At 45.0% G+C, this 25,415-nt stretch overlaps 1 protein-coding gene across 1 annotated transcript in view; it reads right to left on the bottom strand.

The window, feature by feature from the left end:
• The window catches only part of LOC144818748 (sulfotransferase 6B1-like), a 344,617-nt gene that overhangs the window by 273,224 nt on the left and 45,978 nt on the right, over positions 1-25,415 (bottom strand). Inside the window, exon 2 of the mRNA XM_078676456.1 lies at positions 21,229-21,338. Within this exon, the coding sequence (XP_078532582.1) occupies positions 21,229-21,338 (110 nt within the window). The remainder of the gene's footprint in view (positions 1-21,228; positions 21,339-25,415) is intronic.

The following is a 25,415-nucleotide window of genomic DNA, read 5'->3' as shown; positions in this document are numbered from 1 at the left end:
GCACAGTGCTATCCATGCCAGGCCGTAAAATGGCCAAATCCTTTTACTGCTCCAGGCACAATATTACAGTTTTGGATTGGTAAAATACCATCCAAGCCAGTGTTTTTACCGAGTTTGGCTTTGCTTCTTTTTTCTTTAGGTGGGCCAGATTACGGGATGCTCCTTGACCATTTTCGCGAAACCATTCTGCAGGAATGGGTTGGAGAATTCTGCTTTGGATTGAATTAGGGAGCATGTCCCGCACGCCTACGTGCAACCAGAAAGGATTATCCCGGGATTATTGCACTTTGGCACAAAAAGGAGTACAAGAGGAATGATGTCTCCTCTTGCCCATTTGGACACACTGGTATTTTGTGCAAGGACAGTAAAATATAGTGGACAGCACATTTTGAGGATCTAACACAAGGAAGGTACCCGCTGTGCTCATTACACGTTACATTTTTATTCAAACATTACAGTGCACTTGGGTTTGGTTGTGAGAGGAGAGGCTATTGAGCATGATTTTTACATCACAGTTTGAGCACTGAGATATGAATTTGTTTCTGGACTGTGGTACAAGGACGCTATCCAACATAATTCTATATCTACCGCAGTTTGTAATAACAATACAGGTGCATTGTGGGAACAGTAGTACTGAACCTTGTCACGTGAACATTGTGATTTAAGATGTGCGCTTTTACTGAGTATGATTTACCTCACCTGTGAAAAAGGCCATATCCAAACGGCCGAAACACATCCGGGTTGATGTACTACCTTTACTGAGACACATTAAAAGCCAGTGTGTTACCGAGTTGGGCTTCGCTTTTCTTTTTCTTTGGGTGCCCCAAATTACGGGATGCTCCATGTCCGTTTTCGCGAAGCCACCCTGCAGGGATAGGGGCTCCATTTGGTTGGAGAATTCTGTTTCGGATTGAATTAGGGAGCATGTCCCATGCTCCAACGTGCAACCAGAAGGGATTATCCAGGGATTAGTGCATTTAAATGTGAAAGGGAGTACAAAAGGAGTGACGTCTCCTCTTGTCCATTTGGACACACTGGTATTTTGTGCAAGGACAGTGAAATACAGTGGAAAGCACATTTTGAGGAAATTTTGAGGATCTAACACAAGGAAGGTAACCGCTGTGTTCATTACATGTGACATTTATATTTGAACATTAAAGTGCACTTGGGTTTGATTGTGAGAGGAGACGTTATTGATCATGATTTTTACAACATCATAGTTGACCTCTGGGTCCAAGGACAGCACTCTTCCCCAGCAGCTCCGCCTAATCAATCGACCGCTCCTCTGAGCTCGCCCAGCAGGGTTCGAGCCGGCAGCCCATCCCGCGCCGCAGGTTCTCCTTGCGCTTCTGTTCCTTGCGCTTCTGTTGGATTGCCACATTTTATTTGTACTTTTTAGCTCATGTGGGTGATTGGGTGTGCACCCGTTACAACGCAACTTTTACAACGCATGACTTTTACAACACAATTTTTACAACGCATGATCCATTACAACGAATACCATTACAACGCATTTTTTACAACGCATATACTTTTACAACGCATACCATTACAACGTAAGTATAGGTAAGTAGGGTTTTTGGGTAAAGGGGTATTTTTAGGGTTCAGGGCTAGGTTTGGGTTTTTGGGTAAAGGGGTATTTTTAGGGTTCAGGGCTAGGTATGGGTTTTTGGGTAAAGGGGTATTTTTAGGGTTCATGGCTAGGTATGGGTTTTTGGGTAAAGGGGTATTTTTAGGGTTCAGGGCTAGGTTTGGGTTTTTGGGTAAAGGGGTATTTTTAGGGTTCAGGGCTAGGTTTGGGTTTTTGGATAAAGGGGTATTATTAGGGTTCAGGGCTAGGTTTGGGTTTTTGGGTAAAGGGGTATTTTTAGGGTTCAGGGCTAGGTATGGGTTTTTGGGTAAAGGGGTATTTTTAGGGTTCATGGTTAGGTTTGGGTTTTTGGGTAAAGGGGTATTTTTAGGGTTCAGGGCTAGGTATGGGGTTTTGGGTAAAGGGGTATTTTTAGGGTTCAGGGCTAGGTTTGGGTTTTTGGGTAAAGGGGTATTTTTAGGGTTCAGGGCTAGGTTTGGGTTTTTGGGTAAAGGGGTATTTTTAGGGTTCAGGGCAAGGTTTGGGTTTTTGGGTAAAGGGGTATTTTTAGGGTTCAGGGCTAGGTTTGGGTTTTTGGGTAAAGGGGTATTTTTAGGGTTCAGGGCTAGGTTTGGGTTTTTGGGTAAAAGGAAATTTTTAAAAATTAAATTAAATTAAAAAAAATTCAATAAAATTAAAATTAAATTAAATTAAATTATATAAAATTTAGTAACTTACATTTTTTTTAAAAATTATATACTTACCTATACTTACGTTGTAATGGTATGTGTTGTAAAAGTATATGCGTTGTAAAAAAATGTGTTGTAATGGTATTCGTTGTAATGGATCCTGCGTTGTAAAAATTGCGTTGTAAAAGCATGCGTTGTAATAGTATGCGTTATAACGTCATATATCCGGGTGATTGTTGCCTGTTTTATTTCTCTCTGCTTTATTATTATTGTTACCGGGGTTCTACCCCGCGTCACAGGCTCATTCCTTTTCCTGCCGCTGCTGCCACTGTGGCCCGCCCCTGTTCAGCCCCTCCCGCTTCCCTTCCGCTGCTCCCGCCCCCCTCCCCTATATATGGCGACCGCTGCACGGTTGCGCCTAAGGCAAACCCGTCTGCACCAGTCCGCGACCAGACCGAGACCAGTGCCAGGAACCCTGGCTCTCCTAGACCCTCCACTACGACTCAACCACCCTCCACGCACTCACCCCGGGAGACACACTGACTGTGCAAGATCCTCGCTTAACACCACCCACGGACAGTTCTCTTGCAAACCCTGCTGCAGATCCTTCACCGTCGACAAAGATCCCACAACCGCCGACTGCCCGCCCGATGCACGCACCACTAAGGACTTGACTTGCATCCTCCTCAAAGTACGCTCCTTGCACGGACATGCCGTAGAAATCTAGGACCTGATCGACACCCTCTCACCAGACGCCGCCTTCTTCACTGAGACCTAGACCAATGACACATCTGGCCCTGACATCGCCACCACCATCCCCAATGGCTACAAAATCCAAAGATAGGACCGCCCACACCGCCCAGGAGGGGGACTTGCCATCGCACACAAGACCGCCCTCCGACTCTCCACCTCCAGCCCGAGCGACCACCAGCCCAACGCGGAACACCTCCACTTCCAGATCCAGACCAGCCCCGGGACCACTCTATGCAGCAACCTCATCTACAGACCACCAGGACCTCACACCCAGCCCACAACGACCATCGCTGAGCTTGCCGCACCCCACACCGACACCAACACTGCAGGCAGGGAATTTCACCACTGGATCTCCTGCTGCAAGGACAAGCTCGCAGCACTCAACCCCCCACCAAACAATGCCCTCTGAAGGCCGCCTGTTTCACCACGGAACTCCAAGAAGCTAGACGTGCCATCAGACACCTAGAAAAACCTGGCAGAACCAGAAAACCACGGAAGCTCGGAACAACCACAAGAGGGCCCTGAAGAAATACCATGAGGGCATAAGAGACACCAAACTGGCCTTCATGAGAGATACAGTCCAGACCAACGTGACCAACGCCGGTGAACTGTTGTCACGATTCCTAGCATTCAGATTGGCAATCAGGTACAGATAGGGCATACACACACCTCACCCTTCTTTGTTGCGAATGTGCACGCCAAAATCCGCAGAACGCCCATAAAACATTACCCAGAAGGCTTAGGGGCGCATCCACCGGAAGTCGATGTTCGACCTCTCTGCAGATTCCATAAGGCACCGCCCCAGAAGCACAATGGTGCTTGACAACAACGTCTGATGCTGACAAGCGGATGGTGCTTCCCCGCTGGAGGTTTCAGCATACACCCTGCATTTCCAGATCCTACCAGCTTTCTGGAGCCGTCGCCAGGAGTCCCGAGCCGCCCCCGCCGAGAAAGGTAAAATTCGCCGTTCCGAGAGTGGAAGACTGCTCATGGAAGAGCTCTCCTCTCGAGGACAGCGCGACGTGGGTTGATTAACACTTTCTGGATTTCGCCGAGGAGCAGCCCGCAGTTAGGGGCTTCCGGCCGCCGTCCGCTTTTGTGTTATTTGTTTTCGAGACTAGAGGTTGTGAAGCATTCTAGAGAAATTGTTCCCGAGTACTAACAACGCCCGCGTTTAGGGGCTGTTATTCTTTTCCGTATTAAAGGGGAGGAGGTTTGCCTTCAAACACAGAGCAGCCTTGTACCTCCCGGTACCGGGGCTTTCAGAACAGAGAGCCATACGTGGGTTTTTCTTTCATTTAGTTTCATATTATATCACTTTCGAGACCAAGACAAATGCTCAAGGATTGCATGGGCAACACTGATAATACCTAGACTAATGTTATCAGAAACAGTCCTCAGCGTTTTCATTGTTCTTCAGTTGAAGGCTACTAACCAATGAGGGGGTCTATGACTGAATAGTCCACCAAGTACTATGCCTTCTTTAGAGGACACCCTGGTGCCTACCCTTTTTTATGTATAGCAGGAGACAGAACTAATTGATTCTCTGCTATCTACCTGGAACTATAGGAGCCAGAACTTGTATGTAAGTGCCTTCTTGATATACCATTGTCGTGTGTATTGCATGTTTGTACTGTATGAACCTTACAGGTTTTTCTACCTTTATTTTTCTTCTGTCACATGCAGACTCCCTGATAAGAAGCAAGGGCTCTTCCCCAGACCTGTGAGACAACAGGACACTTTATTATTTTATCCACTCCCCTTTTCCCTTGGGGACTCCCTGTTCTCGCAATGTCCTAACTATATTGTGGGAGAGGAAGTGTCTAGGGCAAGAGGGGGGCCTTCCTTCACGGCATCGTTCCTGCTGGCTGCTACAGACAGGTTAGTGGCGTACCTCTTCCCTGGAGCTGCTGACAACCCAGACAACTGTTCAACTTCATACAGCAGTTCGCAAGACCCGCCTAAGAAGTCACGGACATCACACCCTCCCAGGAACGCTGCGACAAGCTCAGCTCCTACTTCCACCGGAAGATCATGGACCTCTATGACAATTTCAATTAACCAGCCCCAGACACCACCCCCCTACCCTCCACTGCCACCAAGCCAAACATCACGTCTTGTGATCCCGCTACCATCAAACTCATCATCACAACCATGAAGAAAACTCACTCAGGAGCACCGACGGACCCATGCCCACCGCACATATTCCACAGGGCCGCCATCGCACCCGAACTTGGTCATGACATCAACGCCTCCCTCACATCAGGCATCTTCCCAGATGATTGGAAACGGGCGGAGGTGAAACCCTTCCTCAAGAAACCTACGGCCAACCCCACAGACCTGAAAAACTACCGGCTCATCTCTCTCCTCCCCTTCACGGCCAAAGTCACTGAGAGACTTGTAAACACCCAGCTGACCGCCTTTGTCGAAGACAACTCCATCCTAGACTCCTCCCAGTCGGGATTCCACAGCAACCACAGCACATAGACCGCCCTCCTAGCCACCACAGATGACATTCACATGCTTCTGGACCAGGGACACAATGTGGCCCTCATCCTGTTGGACCTCTCTGCTGCTTTTGATACATTTTCTCATTGCACACTCACAGCCAGACTCCACGACGCAGGAATACAAGGAACCGCCCTCGACTGGATCCAATCCTTCCTCTCCGGCCGACCGCAAAGGATCAGATTCCCTCCCTTCCGCTCCGAACCCACCTATGTCAACTGCGGAGTACCACAGGGATCATCTCTCAGCCCTACACTCTTCAACATCTACATGGCCCCTCGCTGCCATCGTCAGACAGCACAGGCTCAGCATGGTATCCTACGCCGAAGACACTCAGCTCATCCTCTCCCTCATGAAGAATCCAGAAGACACCAGATTCCGCTTCCAGGAAGAAATGAAAAATGTGGCAGCCTGGATGAAGGGCAGCTGTCTGAAGCTCCACTCAGAGAAGACTGAGGTCCTCATCCTCGGACCCTGTTCCACCGCCTGGGACTGTACCTGGTGGCCATCCTCACCCGGGAGCCCACCCACCCCCACCGACCACGCCCGGAACCTCGGCATACTCCTCAACTCCTCCCTCTCCATGAACCGCCAGATCAACGCCGTCACCTCCACCAGTTTCAACTGCCTTTGCATCCTCTGTAAGACCTTCAAATGGATCCCGTCTGACTGCAGAAGGACCGTCACCCACGCACTCATAACCAGTAGACTTGACTACGGCAACACCCTCTACGCTGGAATCAACCGGACGCTTCTACACAGACTCCAAACCATCCAGAACACCGCAGCCAAACTCGTTCTCGGAACTCCGCGGCACGAGCACATGATCCAACACCTACATGAGCTCCACTGGCTCCCCGTAGAGGAGAGTCACTTTCAAACTCTTCACGCCTACAAAGCCCTCAACAACATCGACACAAATACCTAAACAAGAGAATCTCCTTCCACGCACCCAAGAGAAACCTCCGCTCCGCCGACCTCACCCTGGCGGAGGTTACCTGCATCCGCAGAAACACAACTGGAGGAAAAGCCTTCTCCTACATCGTGGCCAAGACCTGGAATGAGCTCCCGGTGAACATCAGGCACTCCCGACCATGGGCACGTTCAGGAAGGACCTCAAAACCTGGCTCTTCGACTGATTTGGAGCCATCTCCCCCCCCAAGCCACTTGAGACCCTCAAAGGTTAGTAGCACGCTATACAAACCCCTGATTGATTGATTGAAGTGTGGGAACAGTAGTACTGCACTTGTCACGTGATCATTGTGATTTAAGATGTGCGATTGTACAGAGTGTGATATGCCTCACCTGTGAACAAGGCCACATCCAACAGTTGAAACGTGACAGGGTTGATGGTACTGCCTTTCGTGAGACAGATTAAAAGCCAGAGTGTTACCGAGTTAAGCTTAGCTTTTCTTCTCTTTGTGTTAGCCAGATTAAGGAATGTGCCATACCGTTTTTGCGAAGCCACCCTGCAGGGACAGGGGCTTTTATATTTATATATGTATATATATATATATATATATATATATATATATATAAATATATATATATATATATTTATATATTCACTGAATTAACCATAGGTTTCAGGGACATTATAGTTAGTTGGACATTTCACTAGTACAAAACCAGAGAAATTCCACTTTTATAGTTAGTTCAGCTAACTATAACTCGCGCCCCCGCAATGCACTGCTGATGATGTCACATATTACATCATTCATGACATGGTCAGTGACATCACTGATGACATCTCAGATGACATTACTGATGACATCACTGATGACATCCAGTGACTGTGTGCTTCTGTAAAGTTTAAATATGTTTTATATATATGCCAAGGTGTATTGAAGAATGAGTGGGTGTATAAGTGTCTGGATGGAGGATTTAGTAGGTGTGGGACTGACTGTATAAGTGAGTGAATAAATGTGTCTTATTGAATGCATGGGTTAGTGACTAAACTGTGTGAATGTCTGTATCAGGCTATCTGTTGTTGTGTAAGCTGCTGCATGAGTTCATCAGTAGCTACCTGAGTGTCTATATGCGTTATTGATTGGTTGCCTGAGTATTTGTATGGGAGACTGAGTGTGTGTGTGTGTGTGGGTGGGAGGTGTGTGACTCTGCATAGATGTGTGAGTGGTTGATTCACTGGTTGTATGGGTTTAAGAGTGCGTGTGGAAACAGCTGTATGGGTGGGTGAGTGTGTGTATGGGTGTGTATGGGTGTGTTGGTGATTGAATGGATGTCTCAGTGGTACATGTCCAAGTAACTACATAAGTAAAAGGTAGAGTATGTGAGAGTTGGAGTATATAAATGACTATTTGTGAGAGTCAGTGATTGTGAGAGTGGCTGTATAGATGAGTGTGTACTTATATCAGTGATTATATAAGAGAGTAAGTATGTGTTAGTATCTGTATGAATAAGTGAGCGGTGTGTGTGTATAACTGTATAGTTGAGTAAATAGGACTGTAATTGATTCTTTGCATGACTGACTAGGTGTTGATTCCTACTGCTATTTTTGGCTTGTTTTGACGTAGGTGTGTGAGTAACTCTGGATGAGTGGTGGTATGTGTGGGCCCAATTCACATAACTAATTTAAGACAAAATCCCAAACTTACTACCATTTTGGTATTCACAGAAGGCACTTACTTATTTTGGTATTCACAGAGGGCACTTACTCTTTTCGGTATTCACAGAAGTTAGGAGTCCTAACTTTAGGACTCCTAAATGCCTTCTGTGAATACCGAAAGTCTTAAAGTTAGAATTGTTCTCAGTTTAGGAGTAGTAAAGTTAGGATTCCTAACTTTAGGACTCCTAAACTAAGAAAAATCCTGACTTTAAGACTTTCGGAATTTACAGAAGGCATTTAGGAGTCCTAAAGTTAGGAGTCCTAACTTTAATACTCCTAAACTGAGAAAAATCCTAATTTTAAGACTTTCGTTATTCACAGAAGGCATTAAGGAGTTCTAAAGTTAGGGCTCCTAACTTCTGTGAATACCGAAATGAGTAAGTGCCTTCTGTGAATACCAAAATGGTAGTAAGTTTAGGATTTTGTCTTAAGTTAGTTCTGTGAATCGGGCCCTGAGTGTCTATATAGGTGTATGAGTGCATATGATAGTGCTGTATTGATGAGTGACTGCATGTGTGAGTGATTGTATGGGTGAATGAGTGGCTGTATGTGTAGACCTAGGAATCAGTGAGTGCGTATGTAGTAACTGGTATTGGTGTGTCGATGGTTTCGAAAATGGTAGTCTGTATTTTACAGGGGTGTATCAAAGGTTACATTAGAGTGTGAGAGGGTGCATCAGATTGTCATTTGAGATTTCATCAGTGATGTCACTGACCATGTAATGAATGATGTAATATGTGACGTCATCAGCAGTGCATTGCGGGGGCACGAGTTATTGTTAGCTGAACTTACTATAACGGCGGAATTTCTCGGGTTTTGTGCGAATGAAATGTCCAACTAACTTTAACGTCCCTGAAACCTAGGGTTTTTTCAGTGAATTTCCAAGGTTTTTTAAATGGTAATTTTTAACTATAACATCCCTGAAACCTATGTTTTTTTCAGTGAATTTCAAAGGTTTTTTAAATGCTACTTTCTAACTATAACATACCAGTCGCGTTTCAAGCGTGGCATCCGAAACACCTCTTAGCAATCCCACTGTGTTGGATTTACTGGAGGTAATAGGAGGAGGAGTTAGCCCCCAACGTCAACCATGGGGGCCAACTATCCCTTTTATTACCACCAGTAAGTCCCAAACAGCAGGATTGCTAACTTCTTATATTAGGCCCGCCCCCTCCCTGCACCACTGTGTAACGATGCCCCCTAGCATGTTGTAAGTTGGGGGATTAAGTCCCCTTGAATCCTGAGGGTACCTGGGGGTCAACTAGCCCACCGGGAGCTTCCAGTTAGTGGCACAGAGCTGCTTTGCAGAGAGGTGGTCCAAAGCCGTGCCCCTTTTTACACCTTTTCTCTCCAACGCAGTTCTGTGGTGCTTACTGGAGGTATCTGGTGGGCTAATTGGACCCAAGCGACCCTCAGGATTTAAGGGGACCTAATCCCCCAACTTACAACATGCCAGATGGCCCATTTGCACAGTGGTGAAGAGAGGGGTGGGGCCTGATGTGACAAGTTTGCACAACACGCCCGTGGTGCGTTTTAAGTTGGGGGATTAAGTCCCCTTAAATCCGCCATAGATCGCGTTTGCACACTTGTCACACCAGGCCCCACCCCTTACTTCACCACTGTGCAAACGGCCCTCTGGCACATTGTAAATTGGGGGATTAAGTCCCCTTGAATCCTGAGGGTCCCTGGGGTCCAACTAGCCCACCAGGTATCTACAGTAAGCACCACAGAGCTGTGTTGCAGAGAGGTGTAAAAAGGGGTGGGGCCTCAGATCACCTCTCTACAACACAGCTCTGTGGCGCATACTGAAGGTACCTAGTGGGCTAGTTGGCCCCCAGGGATCCCAAGTATTCAAGGAGAATTAATTCCCCAACTTACAACGCACCACGGTGCGCGTTTGCAGAGTGATGCACTGAGGGGGCGGGGCCTCCGTTGCGATGCATTTTTTTTAGTTTTATTTTTTAGAAGAGGTGGCTGTGTGGCCCGCTTCTTTTCCTATTTTTTGGGCCCTGGGGACCCCATCCCACAGGGTCTGACCGCCCCAGGGGGGGATGGCACCACGTGGACCCCTCCCGTCCACTTCTAGCCCCGCAGCACGGACCCCATCCCCCGGGGCCTGGCCACTCCGTTGGGGATTGTGGGGAGAGCCTCAAAGCCCCCACGGTCCAGCCGGCTCCACATCTCCTGCGGGAGCCGGCATTGCTTTTCCACAAGGGTAGCTGCTAACATGCAGCTCCCCTTTTGGAAAAGCAATCCTGCTTTGCTTCATTGAACCAAGAGCATGTTTCCCTGCTCTCGCTTCAATGAAGCAAAGCAGAATTTCCTATGACAGGACGGGAGCTGCACGACTCCCGCCCTGTCATAGCAAGCATGCGTGTCATGGGGTGGGCACGCCGGGACACTGCAGGAGCCGACCCTGGGGGTTGGCAGTCCCCAGGGCCACCAAGGGCTCCAAGTGCAAAGCCCCAGGGAGGTGGTGGTCCCGGGGGCTCAGGGAACCCTCTATTTCCATATTTAGTGCCCTGGGGAGGTGGTGGTCCCTGGGGCATGTGGGGGGCTCGAGCCCACCACAGAGGTTTAAAAAAAAATAGAGCCCCAGGGAGGTGGTGGTCCCCAGGGCAGCGTGGGGGGGAGTAGGACCCCCCACACATTTCTCTCACAGCCCCAGGGAGGTGGCAGTCCCCAGGGCTGGGGCGCCACATGCCCCCCGCAGTTGTTTCTGAAATCCCAGGGGAGGTGGCGGTCCCCGGGGCAGTGTGGGGGGGATTGAGACCCCCACACATTTTTTTCACTGCCCTGCTGAGGTGGCGGTCCCCGGGGCTGTGGTGGTCTCGTGGGCCCTCGCTAATTAATTGGCAGTGCCCCTGGGAACTGGCCCACCAGGGGGCTTTTTTAAAACAAAGTGTGGGAGCCTGTGCTTCATTTTTTAAAATATTTTGGTGGGATTCACAACCCCAACGCGATTTCTGCTGAAATTATTTTTAAAAATGCTTTTTTGGGACCTCAGGTTCTTGTGGGAACCCCTGAGCAGATCTAGGGAGTCAGGGTGTTTCTACCCTGCCCCCTTATATTGTTTTTTAACCTCTTTTTTCTGTTTTCTTGTAACTCAGTTCTGCCGAGTCACAAGATGGCTGCCAGGTTTGGAGTGTTAGCAGCCAATTAGAATGAAGCTCGTGGTCAGGAGGAGTCGCGAACCCTCCTCGGCCACTGATATTGAAACATATTCTTTTTCTAATTTCTCAGGAACTACTGGACGGATTTACACCGTTTTAAAAAAAGGTCTCTTTTGAAACCAAGATCTACCTTTTTGCCAAATTTGGTGTAATTCCGTTCAGCAGTTCGGGCTGTAGCTTTATCTAAAGTTTCCCATGGAAAATAACATGGGGAAAACATGTTTTGGGACCCCTCCTTTTTCCTCGCACCCCCCCGCTTGACGAATCACCACGAAACTTTCAAGACAGGAGCTGACTGGAGCCCCTCACTAGTTTTGAAAATGTTACGAAGATTCATCAAACAACGCCAAAGTTAATGGGAAAACAAAAAAACGCTTTTCCTATGAAAACTAAATCCTAACTATAACTACCTACTGGTTAGTGACATCTCTAATGACATCACTGATGACATCTCAAATTACATCACTAATGACATAATACAGTGACTGAGTGTTTCTGAAAAGTTTAACAATGTTACCTATACATACGCCAAGGTGTATTGAAGAATGAGTGGCAGTATGAGTGTCTGTATGGATAATTTTGTGGGTGTGTGACTGACTGTATAATGCTATTGTGGTACATCTTGCCTGGTAAATTTGATATGCTTCAAATTTACCAGGCAAGATGTACCACAATAGCATTATATGGGGCAGGTGTGTGGGGTCACAGATACTCCCAAATCTTACATACAGAGGAAAATTGTTTCTTGAAAAAACTTTTGTGTCTACCCCAGACTGCCTCAACTGTGTTGATCCACCGGGAATTGGATATTTATTACCTGAGTGATCTATTATCCTTAAGGCCACTCCCGATCTGGCGCTCTATATGGCTTCAGGAGGAGAAGGCATTTAACAGAACAATTATTGAGGACTGTTTATCACTGGATCACTACAAGAAAATTCCCTGGTTAAATTATGTTGTTGATTGTTACTCTGAAATTTTCGACCTAAATGTTGTGCTTAATCCCAGAGCCGCATGACTGATCCCTAAAGCGGAACTTAAAGGTAAATTCTTGGCCAGTAGAGCCAGGAAACGGTGGTCAGCGGCAGGCTCTATGACCACGGTGCAGTTTTATAATAAATATATTGTCCCGGAAGGTCCACCATCCTACCTATCAATGGTGACTAGGCCATCCCACAAGTTTGTGCTAACAAGATTGAGGTTTGGAGTTGCACACCATTTAGTGGCCCTACCAATTCTTAAAAAACACCCAATAGGACCATGCCTGTGCAATGGTGTGTCCAAACAGAGCACGATGCACTTTTTACTATTTTGTAAACTGTACAAGAACTTTAGAATCGCCTATCTGAAACCAATGTTTTTGAAATATGGTGTATGTACAGTTAACCAGGCTATGAGCCTGTTGTGTAACATGAATTCTGCTGATATTTGTTTTTATACTGCCTCTTTTTTAAACAAATGTATTTTTGCTAGAAAGAATATGCTTTTTTAATCGTATGGACTGTATCTCTACTAATATCTGTTTTACTGTTATTTAGTAACATGTTTTCTATTTTTAATTTGTAAATTTGTTTGTTGTTCAATGTGTGCTTTTATGGTCATGTATCATGTACCGAATAAAGCTTCATGAATTGAATTGACTGTATAAGTGAGTGAATAAACAAGTCTTAGTGAATGCATGGGTGACTGACTAATCTGCATGAATATCTGTATCAGTCTGTCAGTTGGTGTGTAAGTGGCTGCATATGTTGGGGAATAGCTACATGAATGTCTATATGAGTTAATGATTGGGTGTCTGAGTACCTGTATGGGTGCCTGAGTGTCTGTGTGGGTGGGTGGGGGTGTGACTCCCTGCATTGATGTGTGAGTGAGTGTTTCACTGGGTGTATGGGTTCATGAGTGCGTCTGTGAGGGGCTGTATGGGTGGGTGAGTGTGTGTATGGCTGTGTTGGTGAGAGAATCGATGTCTCAATAGTATGTATGAGTAACTACATATGTGAAAGACAGTTGATGTGAGTGTTGGTGTATATAAATGACTATATATGAGAGTGAGTAATTGTGAGAGTGGCTGTATGGATGCGTGTGTGCTTCTGTCGTGATTGTATAACAGAGTAAGTATGTGTTAGTATCTTTATGAATAAGTGAGATTGTGTGTATAATTGTAAAATGAGTAAATGGCAGTGTGATTGATTATTTGGGTGACTGACTAGGTGTGTGAGTAACTGAATGGGTGAGTGGTGGTGAGTGAATATCTGTATAGGGGTATGAGTGCATATATAAGTGGCTGCATTGATGAGTGACTGCGTGTATGAGTGACTGTATGGGTGAGTGGATGTGTGTGTAGACCTATGAATTAGTGAGTCGGTATGTACTAACTGGTATTGGTGCGTCTATGGTTTCGAGAATGTTAGTCTGTATTTTTGAGTTGGTGTATGAAAGGTTATATTCGGGTGTGAGGATATGCATCAGATAGTAAGTGGATGATGTCATCAGTGATGTAATTTGAGATGTCATCAGTGATGTCACAGACCTTATCATGAGTGATGTGATATGTGAAGTCATCAGCAGTGCATTGCGGGGGCACAAGTTATAGTTAGCTCAACTAACTATAATGGCTAAACTTCTCTGGTTTTGTACAAGTGAAATGTCCAACTAACTGTAACGTCCCTGAAACCTGTGTTTTTTTCAGTGCATTTCTACGGGTTTTAAATGCTAATTTCTTACTATACGTTTTTTTCAGTGAATTCCTAAGGTTCTTTAAATGTAAATTTCGAACTAAAACGTATTAGTTGCGTTTGCAGAGTGGTGCAGAAAGGGGACTAGGTCTCCGACAAGCGTTCAGGGATTCCGCTATGTTGAACTTACAGGAGGTACCAGGAGGGCTACTTGGCCCCCAAAGTCCCTCAGGAGTAAAGTGGACTTCATCCCCCAACCATTACTGTGCCAGGGGGTGCATTTGCAGAGTGGTGGAGAAAAGTGAGCATGGCCTCCGAAGACCTCTTAGCAATCCCACTGTGTGGGATTACCGGAGGTAACAGGAGGGGTAGTTGGCCCCAAGGACAACTTTGGGGGCCAACTGCCAATCCTTTTACCTCCGGTAAGTCCCACACAGCAGGTCTGCTATTGGCCTCGGACCACCTCTCAGCAATCCCACTGTGTGGGGCTTACTGGAGGCACATAGTGAGCTAGTTGGCCCACAAGGACCCTTAAAATTCTAGGGGACATAACCCCAATCCAGAACAGCTTCTGCTTTTCTTAATATTGTTGGAAGGGGGCTATGTGGCCCATGTCTCTTAATATTTTGTGGGCCCTGGGGAACCCATCCCCCAGGGCCTGACCCATTTTTTTTATATGATTTTTAAAAAAACAGGAAGGTGTCCCCCTCCCGAGGCCAATTTCGGCCCCGGGAACGCATCCTCCGGGGCATGTCCTTGTTTATTTAATTATTTATACGGGAGGGGGCGCCACAAACTTTCAAGACAATTCTTTTAACAACCTCTGCTGGCACTCCAGTAAGAAGAATCATCAACGATTCCTTAACTACTGGAATAAGTCATACATACGACCTTTACTGAAGAAAACAAACTTGGACCCGCTGAACCCTGACAACTACAGACCCATTACAAATGGACCTTTCCTGGGCAAACTGATAGAAAGAGCAGCATTCACCCAGATGTCACAATTCATTGAAGAGAATGACGTATCTTCAGATTTCCAAACAGGATTCCATCCGGGAAGAGGCACTGAATCTGCCCTCCTTGCCATCTAAGATGACCTAAAGAATACAGTTGACCGCAACGGGGTTGCTGCGCTACTCCTCTTGGACCTCTCAGCTGACTTTGACATGGTTGACCATGACACTCTGAAACAAAGACTTTATGAAGCCGGCACAGAGGGAACTGTTCTAGACTTGGTCGCGTCCTACCTTCGAAACAGAACTAATGTCATCCATACCCCACCTTTCTTGTCCAAACTGTACTCCACAAAAGCAGGGGTCCCTCAAGGTTCTATCATCTTGCTCATGCTTTTCAACATCTACATGAAGTCATTAGCAGTATTGATCAATAAATTTCACCTCACGTGCTACAACTATGCAGATGATTGATATGGTTGATATGGTTGATATTATGCTTTATTTCGATACGTGAAAATATCTTGAAAGCAGTACATGCAATAGGTATGTTAAAAAAGATATACAGCAAATATACATAGCAATACATCCATAAGATAAGAAGAACGATAAAACATTAAGATATGTACAATTAAAATAGTATGTACAGTTAAAAAGCAATTAAATGGATACAGAAAGCCTATTTGATCGGATCAACCAAGACCATTTTAAAAATTTTGAGACGCTACAAACTACAAGAGGGGACGTATCTGTTAATAAAATGCGTAGGGCTACTGAATAATGGCGAGTGCCAAGTGATCTGCACACAGGTTTAAGCCAGCGCTTTCTTGGGTTACAATAATCTGGGCATTCAAAAAGGATGTGGACAACCGTCTCCAACCTCGTGGGACATAAAGCACAATAGGGGGAGAGCTGGGAGGTAGATTACCATCTCGATGTCAAATGGCCTACTGGTAGGGTGCCCACCCTAAACCTAAAGTACAGAGCCCTATCAAATGGGATAGAAATCAAATCAAGATAGGGTTCGTAAGCCACCACGTCTTTGATTCGTAAGAAAATGGCAGTGGAATTGCAGTGTCGTGGGTTACTAATAAGTTTAGAAGAATCCCACTCCCAGTACAGTTTCTTCAGGGTGACTTTAGGTGGGGCGGAGCGTGTAACCCAAGCTTCGGCCAGTCCCAACTCCCCCAAAAGGTTTTTAACGTCCCTTAACCACTTTATACTATGCCAACCCCCCATGGCCATCACCTCGGACAAGCCCTCAGCATATGAGGCGAGTTCTGGGACCCTCCACAATCGAGCCCATAACAACAGGGGCCGTAGTCGTGCCTGATCTACAATCGATCTACATCCCAGGTCTAGTAGTACGGGGACTGTGGGTGTGCACAAAGGGAGAGCCATTAGGTCTTTCAAGAATTTGCTCTCCGCTTTGGCTAGTACCTCCAAATTACAAGTACCCCACAGCTCAGCCCCATATAGTGCAGCAGTGACCCCTCTAGCTTTATATATGTCAATGACAGGGGCCATACAATGTTTGGGGGAAGAACAATGTTCCCTGAGTAGCGCACCACCCACCCTTTTGTGGCTAAGTAACATTTTGTTAATATGCGGGGACCAGCTCATAGAATCTCTAAGCCGGATTCCCAGGTAGTCAAACTCTGCTACCTTCAAAAAACAACAATGCCCCTGCACTATACAAAAGAATATGTGATCAACCGTTTCTTAGTATGGTGAGTGAAACAAACATTAGAGCACCATCAAAAGTCACAATTAGTAGACACTTTCAACATCAAGTGATCAAAGTTGGACAAAATAGAGGTGTCAATGCGTTCCGTTGTTGGTGTGATCACACCAACAACGGAACGCATTGACACCTCTATTTTGTCCAACTTTGATCACTTGATGTTGAAAGTGTCTACTAATTGTGACTTTTGATGGTGCTCTAATGTTTGTTTCACTCACCATACTAAGAAACGGTTGATCACATATTCTTTTGTATAGTGCAGGGGCATTGTTGTTTTTTGCATGTTTCATATGGGCCAATCCTTGGTCCATTTCTGAACGGTTGTGAGGATTTACCGTTCGCCTCATTGCCTATACCACCACTCTGATATAAATTTCTCATTGACTCTACGGATACTTTGGTAGTGCGCCTGGAAATTCTGGACAATCTAAATAACCTCGTAGTTGCATATCAAACTCTGCTACCTTCTCCAATGGACAGTTATTCAACACCGGTGGACGCCCTAATTTCCTGGGGGGATTCATGACCAAATATTTGGTTTTATCGATGTTGATCACCAGTCCCCTCAGGGAGCAGAACTCCTGGAAGCGATCGAGAAGCCTTTGCAGACCTTGGGGGGTATTTGAAATGAGGAGAGTATCATCCGCAAAAAGCAGAGTAGGGATCCGTTTGCCCGCCAGGGAGGGTGCATTGGCCGGTTCTTGTTGTAGGTACTCCACCACGCCATTCACATACAAAGAGAATAGGGTGGGGGCTAGCACACATCCCTGGCGGACTCCCCTGCACACCGGGATCCTATCAGTCTTTTCCCCCCCTGTGCACCATCGCACCTGTGCATAGTTTCCTGAGTGTAGTTTGGTTAGGAACAACAAAAGGTAGGGGGGCAACCCCATTTTCTGCAGGACCCTCCACAATTCCTCCCTAGGTACCAGGTCAAAGGCAGTCTTCAGGTCTATAAAGGCCAGATAAAGACTGCCCTTGCCCAGCACCACCACCTTCCAGTGCAGGAGCATTAATCTGAAGGCCTGTTCGATGGTTCCAGTTCCTGACCGAAAACCCGCCTGGAGGTCTGACAAGATCTTATTATTATCTACCCATTGAAGAAGCCTCCCCAGGATCGCCTTCCCTGCCACCTTCTGGGAGGAGTCTATGAGGCTTATGGGCCTATAGTTGGCGGGGCTGTCCCGACACCCCTTTTTGAATATCGGGACAACCTCCGCCCCTTTCCAGGAGTCGGGTACAGGACCTCCCCCCAGAATTCTATTTAGCAGGGAGGCAACCAGCTTGCCCCATTCCTTGGGGAAGGCTCGTATCAGGTCTCCAGGAATCCCATCTGGTCCTGCAGCTTTTAGTGGGACCAGGGTCTTTATTACGGATTCGACCTCCCTAGCGGTACAGGCATCGGGGAGGTCAACCATTGCCTCGACCACCATGGATAAAGTATCATTGTTAGCCCCGCCAGGTATGGAATACAAGGCCGCAAAATGGTTGTACCAACTCTGGGCTGGAATAGTACATGTGACCAACATGGCTGCCGGCCTATCCCTATTCCTAACCAGGCTCCAAAAACCCCTGGCATCCCTTCCTGTACTAGCTGCCAAAAGGTCCACCCAGAACTTTTCCTCCCACTCCTTTTTCGCTACCTTCAATGTCCAATAGTAATCCTTTCTTGCAAGCCTGGTAGCTACTTGGGAATTAGATTTAACTGCTTCCACCAGGGCTTTTTTCATAGCCCTACATTTCTTTGTGTACCAACCCTGATTGGTGGACAGTTGCTCCCTAGTATGAGCTCCCTTGTACCCACCGGGAAGAATAAATAGATGACTTAATTCCCTAGTTAGGTTGCAGAAGGTCAACGAGACCTCTTCAGATACTTGGGAAGAAGCGGCACCCGCAAAGCGGGTGCGGCGAGCAGCAACGCCGTCTCCCGAAATCCACAGCAGGGCAAGTACCAGGGACCTTAATCGATTTCCCTGCTCCGTAGTGTCGCGGAAAAATGAGCGTCCCCATGCAGATGACACGCAAATACTCCTTCAACTGGAATGCCCCAAAGACATTGGAAAATCACCAATTTTCAGCTGTCTCAAAGCCGTGGATCAGTGGATGACTTGGAGCCATCTCAAATTAAATGCTTCAAAAAGTGAAATACTCACTTGTGGCGATTGGAAAAATTACAACCCGCTTGCCGCATGGCCTGATGAACTGGGATCACTGCCTAAAGTATCGAAGGAAGAAGGAAACCTCGGAATGACCATGGACTCCAAGCTGTCGATGAATGCCCAAGTGAATAAACTAGCAAGATCAGCTACTATAAAAACGCTGGGATTAATTTTCCCTCATTTGGAAATTTCCTCACAAGGTCCAAGCTACCATCTCCCTTGTTCTGTCCAAACTCGATTACGCCAATAGCCTCTACCACCGATCACCCTTAACGACCATGAAAAGACTACAACAGATTCAGAACTCAGCTGCCAGACTACTGTTGCATATCAAACCGCGAGACCACATCTCCCCTGCCTTGAAAGCCCTGCATTGGTTACCGGTTGCCAGAAGATCCCCGTTCAAGCTGCTTTGTATCACCCACAAAGCAATACATGGAATAGGACCACTCTTCATCAGGAATAAAATCACCAAACACATTCAACAAAGGAACCTCCGCTCTAAAGGAGCATCTCGCCTCAAAATCCCACCATACAAGAAAAAAACCATGGGTGGCACATCCTTCTCTGTTCAAGCAGCCAAACTATGGAACTCTCTACCCCCCAACATAAGGTCCACGACAACCGCCTTATCTTCAGAAAACTACTCAAGATTTTGCTCTTCCCCACATAAGCACCATACGCAAACAGAAATTTACAGCATATCCCTCTGTATATAATCATTTGTTTTTACTATAGATTTGTACCTATCTTTGTGTATAACTTTGTATAAACATGTAAAATAATTATGTTGTTAAGAGAAAAAAAATAATAATAATATTAAATAAATAAAAATCATCTTTGGTCTACATGTATATACTTCCATTGTGCATCTATGTACCTTCCATGCACTTGGATCTGTGTGTCTGTTACTTTTCTCCTAAAAAAGCATATCCAATGCACTACCCTATTTCTCATCCTCTACCTCTATCAATATCTTTAATCAATTATACTTACTTCCTTCATGTATCTATATACTTTCAATGTACTTATGGATCTATATATTTATAACTTTCTTCTAATTTAGCATTTCCATTGCACTACCCTATTTCTCAGCCTATTCGTCGCTCAATATATCTTCTAGCCCAACCTTCTGACTCATCTCAAACTTCTTTCTACTACTCCTTCCAATGCACTGCCCTATCTCCCATCCTATACATCTATCAATATATCCTCTACATCCACTCTCTCATTCATCCCAAACCCCATACCACTACTATGATTGCCAAAATAACCCTTTCTATACTCTCTCCTACTCTACCCCTCCGTGCATCATCTGACACCTCTTTTTACTATACCAATCCCCCAAAACAAACCTTTCTAAACTCTTCCCTCTGACTCCTCCCCTCCAAAACTAATTTTTACTTATCCAAAAGTCTCCTCCTACTGCTAAGACCTAAAAAAAAAATCCTTCACTCTTTTATCCCTCCACTATCCTTTTCAATCAAAATTAGCAGGCTAACATGTTAACTTCTCAAATTCCATATTCAACTATGCTAATATACTACCAAAATAACTGAATAACATATCTACTACTCAAATTACTTCATATTTATACTATGCTAATTTTCAATACTAATCCCTTATGGGTTCCGGAGTGGCGTGCTACTCGCCAGAAAAGCGCTTCAACACCCATCAGGGGTAACAAGTGCTATATGAATGCAAATCTTTCTTCCCCTTTTATCCCTCCGCTATCCTTCTCACTCCAAGTAACAGACTAATATCCACCACTGAAATTACTTCATATTTCACCATATTAATTCACCATTAATCCTTTATAGGCTTCCTGAATACCGTGCGTCAACAAGCGCAACATAAATACAAACCTTTGTCCTCCCCTATCCTTCTGCTATCATTCCAAATCCAAATAACTGACTAACCTATCCACCACTTAAAATGTACTTGCATGTTTCACTATACCAATTCAACACTAATCCTCTAAGGGTCCCGGAGTAGCGTGCTACTCGCCGAAAAAGCGCTTCAACGCCTCGTCAGGGGTAGTAAGCGCTATATAATTGCAATTACAATACAATACAATATCCTGTTCCATCATTCCCAGCCCCTTTAACACTGAGTTCTATTTCTGTGGCTTTCTTGTTCCAGCGTTCCCAGCCCCTTTAACACCAGGGTTCAATTTCTGTGTGTGTCATTGGGAAAAGAAACCCACGTCTGATGATACCATTCACTATAGAGGCGTGTTCACATGAAGGAGCTGCCTTTGGGTTAGGTGCCACAGAAAATACAATATAGAAGGATTTTCACAGATAATCACCTAGATTCGTGCTAAAGAGTATAATTCTAACGTTATTACCAAGTTTTGCAGTTTTTATACCAACCTCTAGTTTGTCTGGAGTTCCGAATTCAAGCACTGGAATTTCTTGTGGAGGTTCCTTTCCTGCAATGCTGTACACCATGTCATTTAGGAGCTGGTAAATCCAGTTAGTGCCTGAAATATATCATCACAATGTTCAAGAGACAAAAAAGAAAACACAACTGATCCAAATAGCTGACACAAAATGTAATTCTCGGTAAAACACAAAAGAGATTATAAAAGGCACTTCTTTTTGAATTGAACAAAATATGTATGCCTATTAAATGAAAACGATTCTACTTAAATGCCACATAAAGAAAGGATGGAATAAATAAACAGCACAGGCTCATTTCACAAATACACTGCATCACAGAAAAAAGTGATACAACAGCGGCGCAAAAGTGTTGCTTGGGGCTTGTTAATCAGCCCCTAGGTGAGTCATCTACAAGAAAATGACTCAGTGCGGTGCCACAACCATTTAGATGTGCCATTCTGCAGCATTTTCAAAGCACAGGGATGGGTTGTATTAACAACAGTACAACGCTTCCCTGTGTTTTCCCCTGCGCTGCCACACAAGTGGCTGCCATGCGCGAGTGCAGGCACCCTTGTGTCATTTTCCAAGAGTGCCTGCCCTGCAGGGATAATTATTTTTGTGAAGGAAGGGACACCTTCCTGAATAAAAACAATCATTAATGACATTTTCCTCTTTCTATGCATGCTACAGAATACAACACACATAACAAAAGGAGAAAACGAGGAGAATTAAAAGTATTTCTCTTTGTCTTTGTGCCATTCCTTCACCTCTCCTGGAAGTCATATGATTCTGGCGCATTCAAAGGTTTTACAAAATGTTGTAAATCTGGGAAAGCGTCATGTTCCATGGATATTGCGTGGGAAAACCCACAGCAACACCCATGGAACGCCCCTTTCACGTAGAGTAATGCCTGAAAGGGGCTCCTATTTACAAGGCCATGAAAAGTCATGCAGGGTGACTTTAAGTGGCCTAGTAAATATGGCCAAGCCCATTGCGGGTCTGGTGTGTCAAAAAAAGTGACGCACCGGTGGCACAATGGGTTTGTAAAGAAGCCCCTAGGTTTATTGTCAGCAGTGGTTAATTAGAGGCTACTTTGTTTACTGCAAAGATATACCTTCAGCCCCATGAGAGACCTCTTTATTCTGCTAATTAAATACATAACACTGCACCAGGCTGAATGTTTCAACCTCCATGGTGAACTCACTGCAGCTGCTTGTCAGCCAAATCTGAGCCAGTATTGGCTTCTCGGTACTACTCAACTTCAAAGCTGGACTGAATTGGAGGACCAGGACGGGAATGATGTAAAGCTGATCCAAATATCATCAGATAAGAGTAAATTCATCACCACACCATGGAAGGCTCACCATCAAACTTTCTACTTGCTACCATGTAGCTTACTTGTGACCACAACACCAAAAGGCTTTAGGGCATGCACTGAAGAGGTGACAGTGTAATTGTACTACTTAACAGCATGCATTACACACCAGGTCCAGCAGTTTGAGGAACAAACAGCTCTAAATCTTGTACATCAGATGGAATTCCATTAGCTCTCCTTGCTGGCCCCCACCAGCGTAAATATTAGCTGAATCATTTACGACACAATCGTAATCAGTGATGGAGCGGTAATTTCTTCTGGTAGTTTCTCAATGCAAAACCTTCACGCTACCTCTAATTTACCGCTCAAAAGGTGTTGGGCCCTTCACACCATGTATTACCTTCAGGAGATTTAAATAAACCTGAACAGTCAAAAATGCAATTTATTATTTCAAGCCAATAAAGAGAGTTGTTGAGTATTTAAAGGGTTTTATTTTCTAGTCAAAAGTTAAGTTTTTCTCTGACCCTTTATTCATTAGTAAAATATCAATCAGGTTACAGAATTTGGAGAACAGGAAAAATAGCATTAATAAAGAACACATTACAGTCTGCATATAAGCATAACATGTAGGACAGAAAATGTGGCGCAACATATCAGTCAAAATTCTTAAAGAGTTTCTAAGAAAAATAGTCTTGCAAAGCTAATCGATAATTAAATAGTTTGCAAAAAATATCCCATTAAGAGAAATAAATGCATAAGACAAATAAATCTTATTAGACCTAATTAATTAGTCAAAGCATAAACTTAAAGTTTAGCATCTAAATCTGAAGAGCCTTTCTATCTGTTACTGCTCTGTGCATCTCTGTGTCTAAAGAGCAAACAAGGAGGGAGACAGCCCCTCCTTCACCAGACCTCAAAGGAATGTGGCCTGCAGTGCCAAAATATGACATGGAAGCAAGAAACCTCCCCCTGACTCTCCTCGGACGCACCTCCCCTTCAGCAATCTCCCGGGACGTTTCTCGTACCTAACCCATAGGATGTCTGGCCTAATCTGTTCCTTCTCTCAAGAGCTCACACACCCCCCTAATGAGCCTAGAAGCCAGCTGAGCTGAGAAAAGCCAGCCCCTCCTCCGGAAAGGGCATTATTTATACTCTAATTATTGGCAGACTACACAAAGATGTAGCATCTTTCAGGAAAACCTGTACGTGATTGGTCAGTCATGATTGCATGAGTTCTCACTACCCTGACTCATTCTAAAAACCTGACTTTACCAGTTTTAACAAAAGAAGCGCAAATGATTTAATATATTTATAAACGTTTGCAACATTTACTAGGAAAATGTTTCATTCTAATTCATCCTTCCTTCCTTCCACAGCGTAGTCAGATGGACACTTTTAACTAACACTGGTACATTGGCAGAATCACAAGAATGTACAGTTCAAGATGTCCTTGACTTCTTGTCATGAGGAAAGCTGGCTCAGTCTGCACATGCACCCTTCTCTTTACAAGTCATAGCCTTGATGGATTCACAGGCAGCCATGTTTTGTGTAGGCCCCAAAAATAAAACAGACACAAAGAAAATATTATTTTCATGTAAATCAGCCCATTATGTTTCCCAACTCCATACTAATACCCCTTATAAATGTTTACCTAGCCAAGCTATTAGTTTCAAGCAGCTTTTCTATTATTTATGACAACATGCAAAATAAATGTGCAATCTGCAACATAGCATTTTCATGCTTTAGTGCAAATTTTAAAAGCACACACAGTAAATACAGCGCACACAGTTAAATACAGCGCACACAGCAACATGCTTTAGTGTTTTAGATAGCTTTTAATGCAAAAAAGCATTTGGCCCCCTGTGTATTGTTTGATGCATTATTAATTCACACACATTATAAAAAGAGGTGTTATTAACTGAAAATATTTATCAGAATATGCAACAAGTCAAAGTCTCTTAAGACAGGAATAGTGAATTCAGATTACAAGGGATGAGCTGGGAAGAGAGAAACACATTCTATTAATCTTCAAAGCTAAAAAGGCCACTTTTCTCTACATTGCAAAAAAAACACATTTTAATTCAGCAACAGCATTTCAGACTGAATAGGCCTCACTTTCATGTTTTTCATGTGCCATGTTTTTAACTTGCACCAAAATGTGCATGGAAATTTAAATGCAGTCTGTCTGAAGCACAAAAATAAACAATGCCTGACTGCAGATGAAATCTGCTCCATCATCAGCACCCCTGCTTACCTGTACCCATTTAGGTAGATCCCTGCAAACCCTAGTTGGGGCACCATCAGATTGGACTAAAATAAGTGCAAAAACAAAGCAAGACAACAGGTGGTCTATACATATGAATGGGGTATCTGGAACAACATCCCTGTGTCAGTCAGAATTGCCCTAACCCTGCACCAATTTAGAAAATAGCTGAAGATGCACCTCTCTTAAAAATAGTACAACACAAGTCAGTTATAGGCTGCTTCTGCTGACAGAATCCAGCTTTCTTTCCAATGGCTCATTGAAGGTATATTTGCCTCAAAGGAGGTTTGAGAATCGATGGAGTCCGGGTTGGGAAGGTCAAGTCAAGTCAAGTCAAGTCATAAATGTGTATAGCGCGCTATTCACCCAGAGGGTCTCAAGGCGCTTAAGGGAAGAGGGGTTCGCTACTGATCGAACAGCCAGGTCTTGAGTTGTTTTCTGAAGTAGAGGTGGTTCTGTGTAAGACGGAGGTGGGTGGGGAGGGAGTTCCAGGTCTTGGCCGCCAAGTAGGAGAAGGATCTTCCTCCCATGGTGGCTCTTCGGATGCGTGGAATTGTGGTGAGGGCTTGGTTGGACGATCGTAGTTGGCGGGTGGGGGTG

The sequence above is a fragment of the Lissotriton helveticus genome, chromosome 2_1 (assembly GCF_964261635.1).
Source record: "Lissotriton helveticus chromosome 2_1, aLisHel1.1, whole genome shotgun sequence".
In the NCBI taxonomy this organism is placed as follows: Eukaryota; Metazoa; Chordata; class Amphibia; order Caudata; family Salamandridae; genus Lissotriton; species Lissotriton helveticus.
Note: the sequence above shows the minus strand (reverse complement) of the source record. Positions and strands in the feature narration are given on the sequence as shown.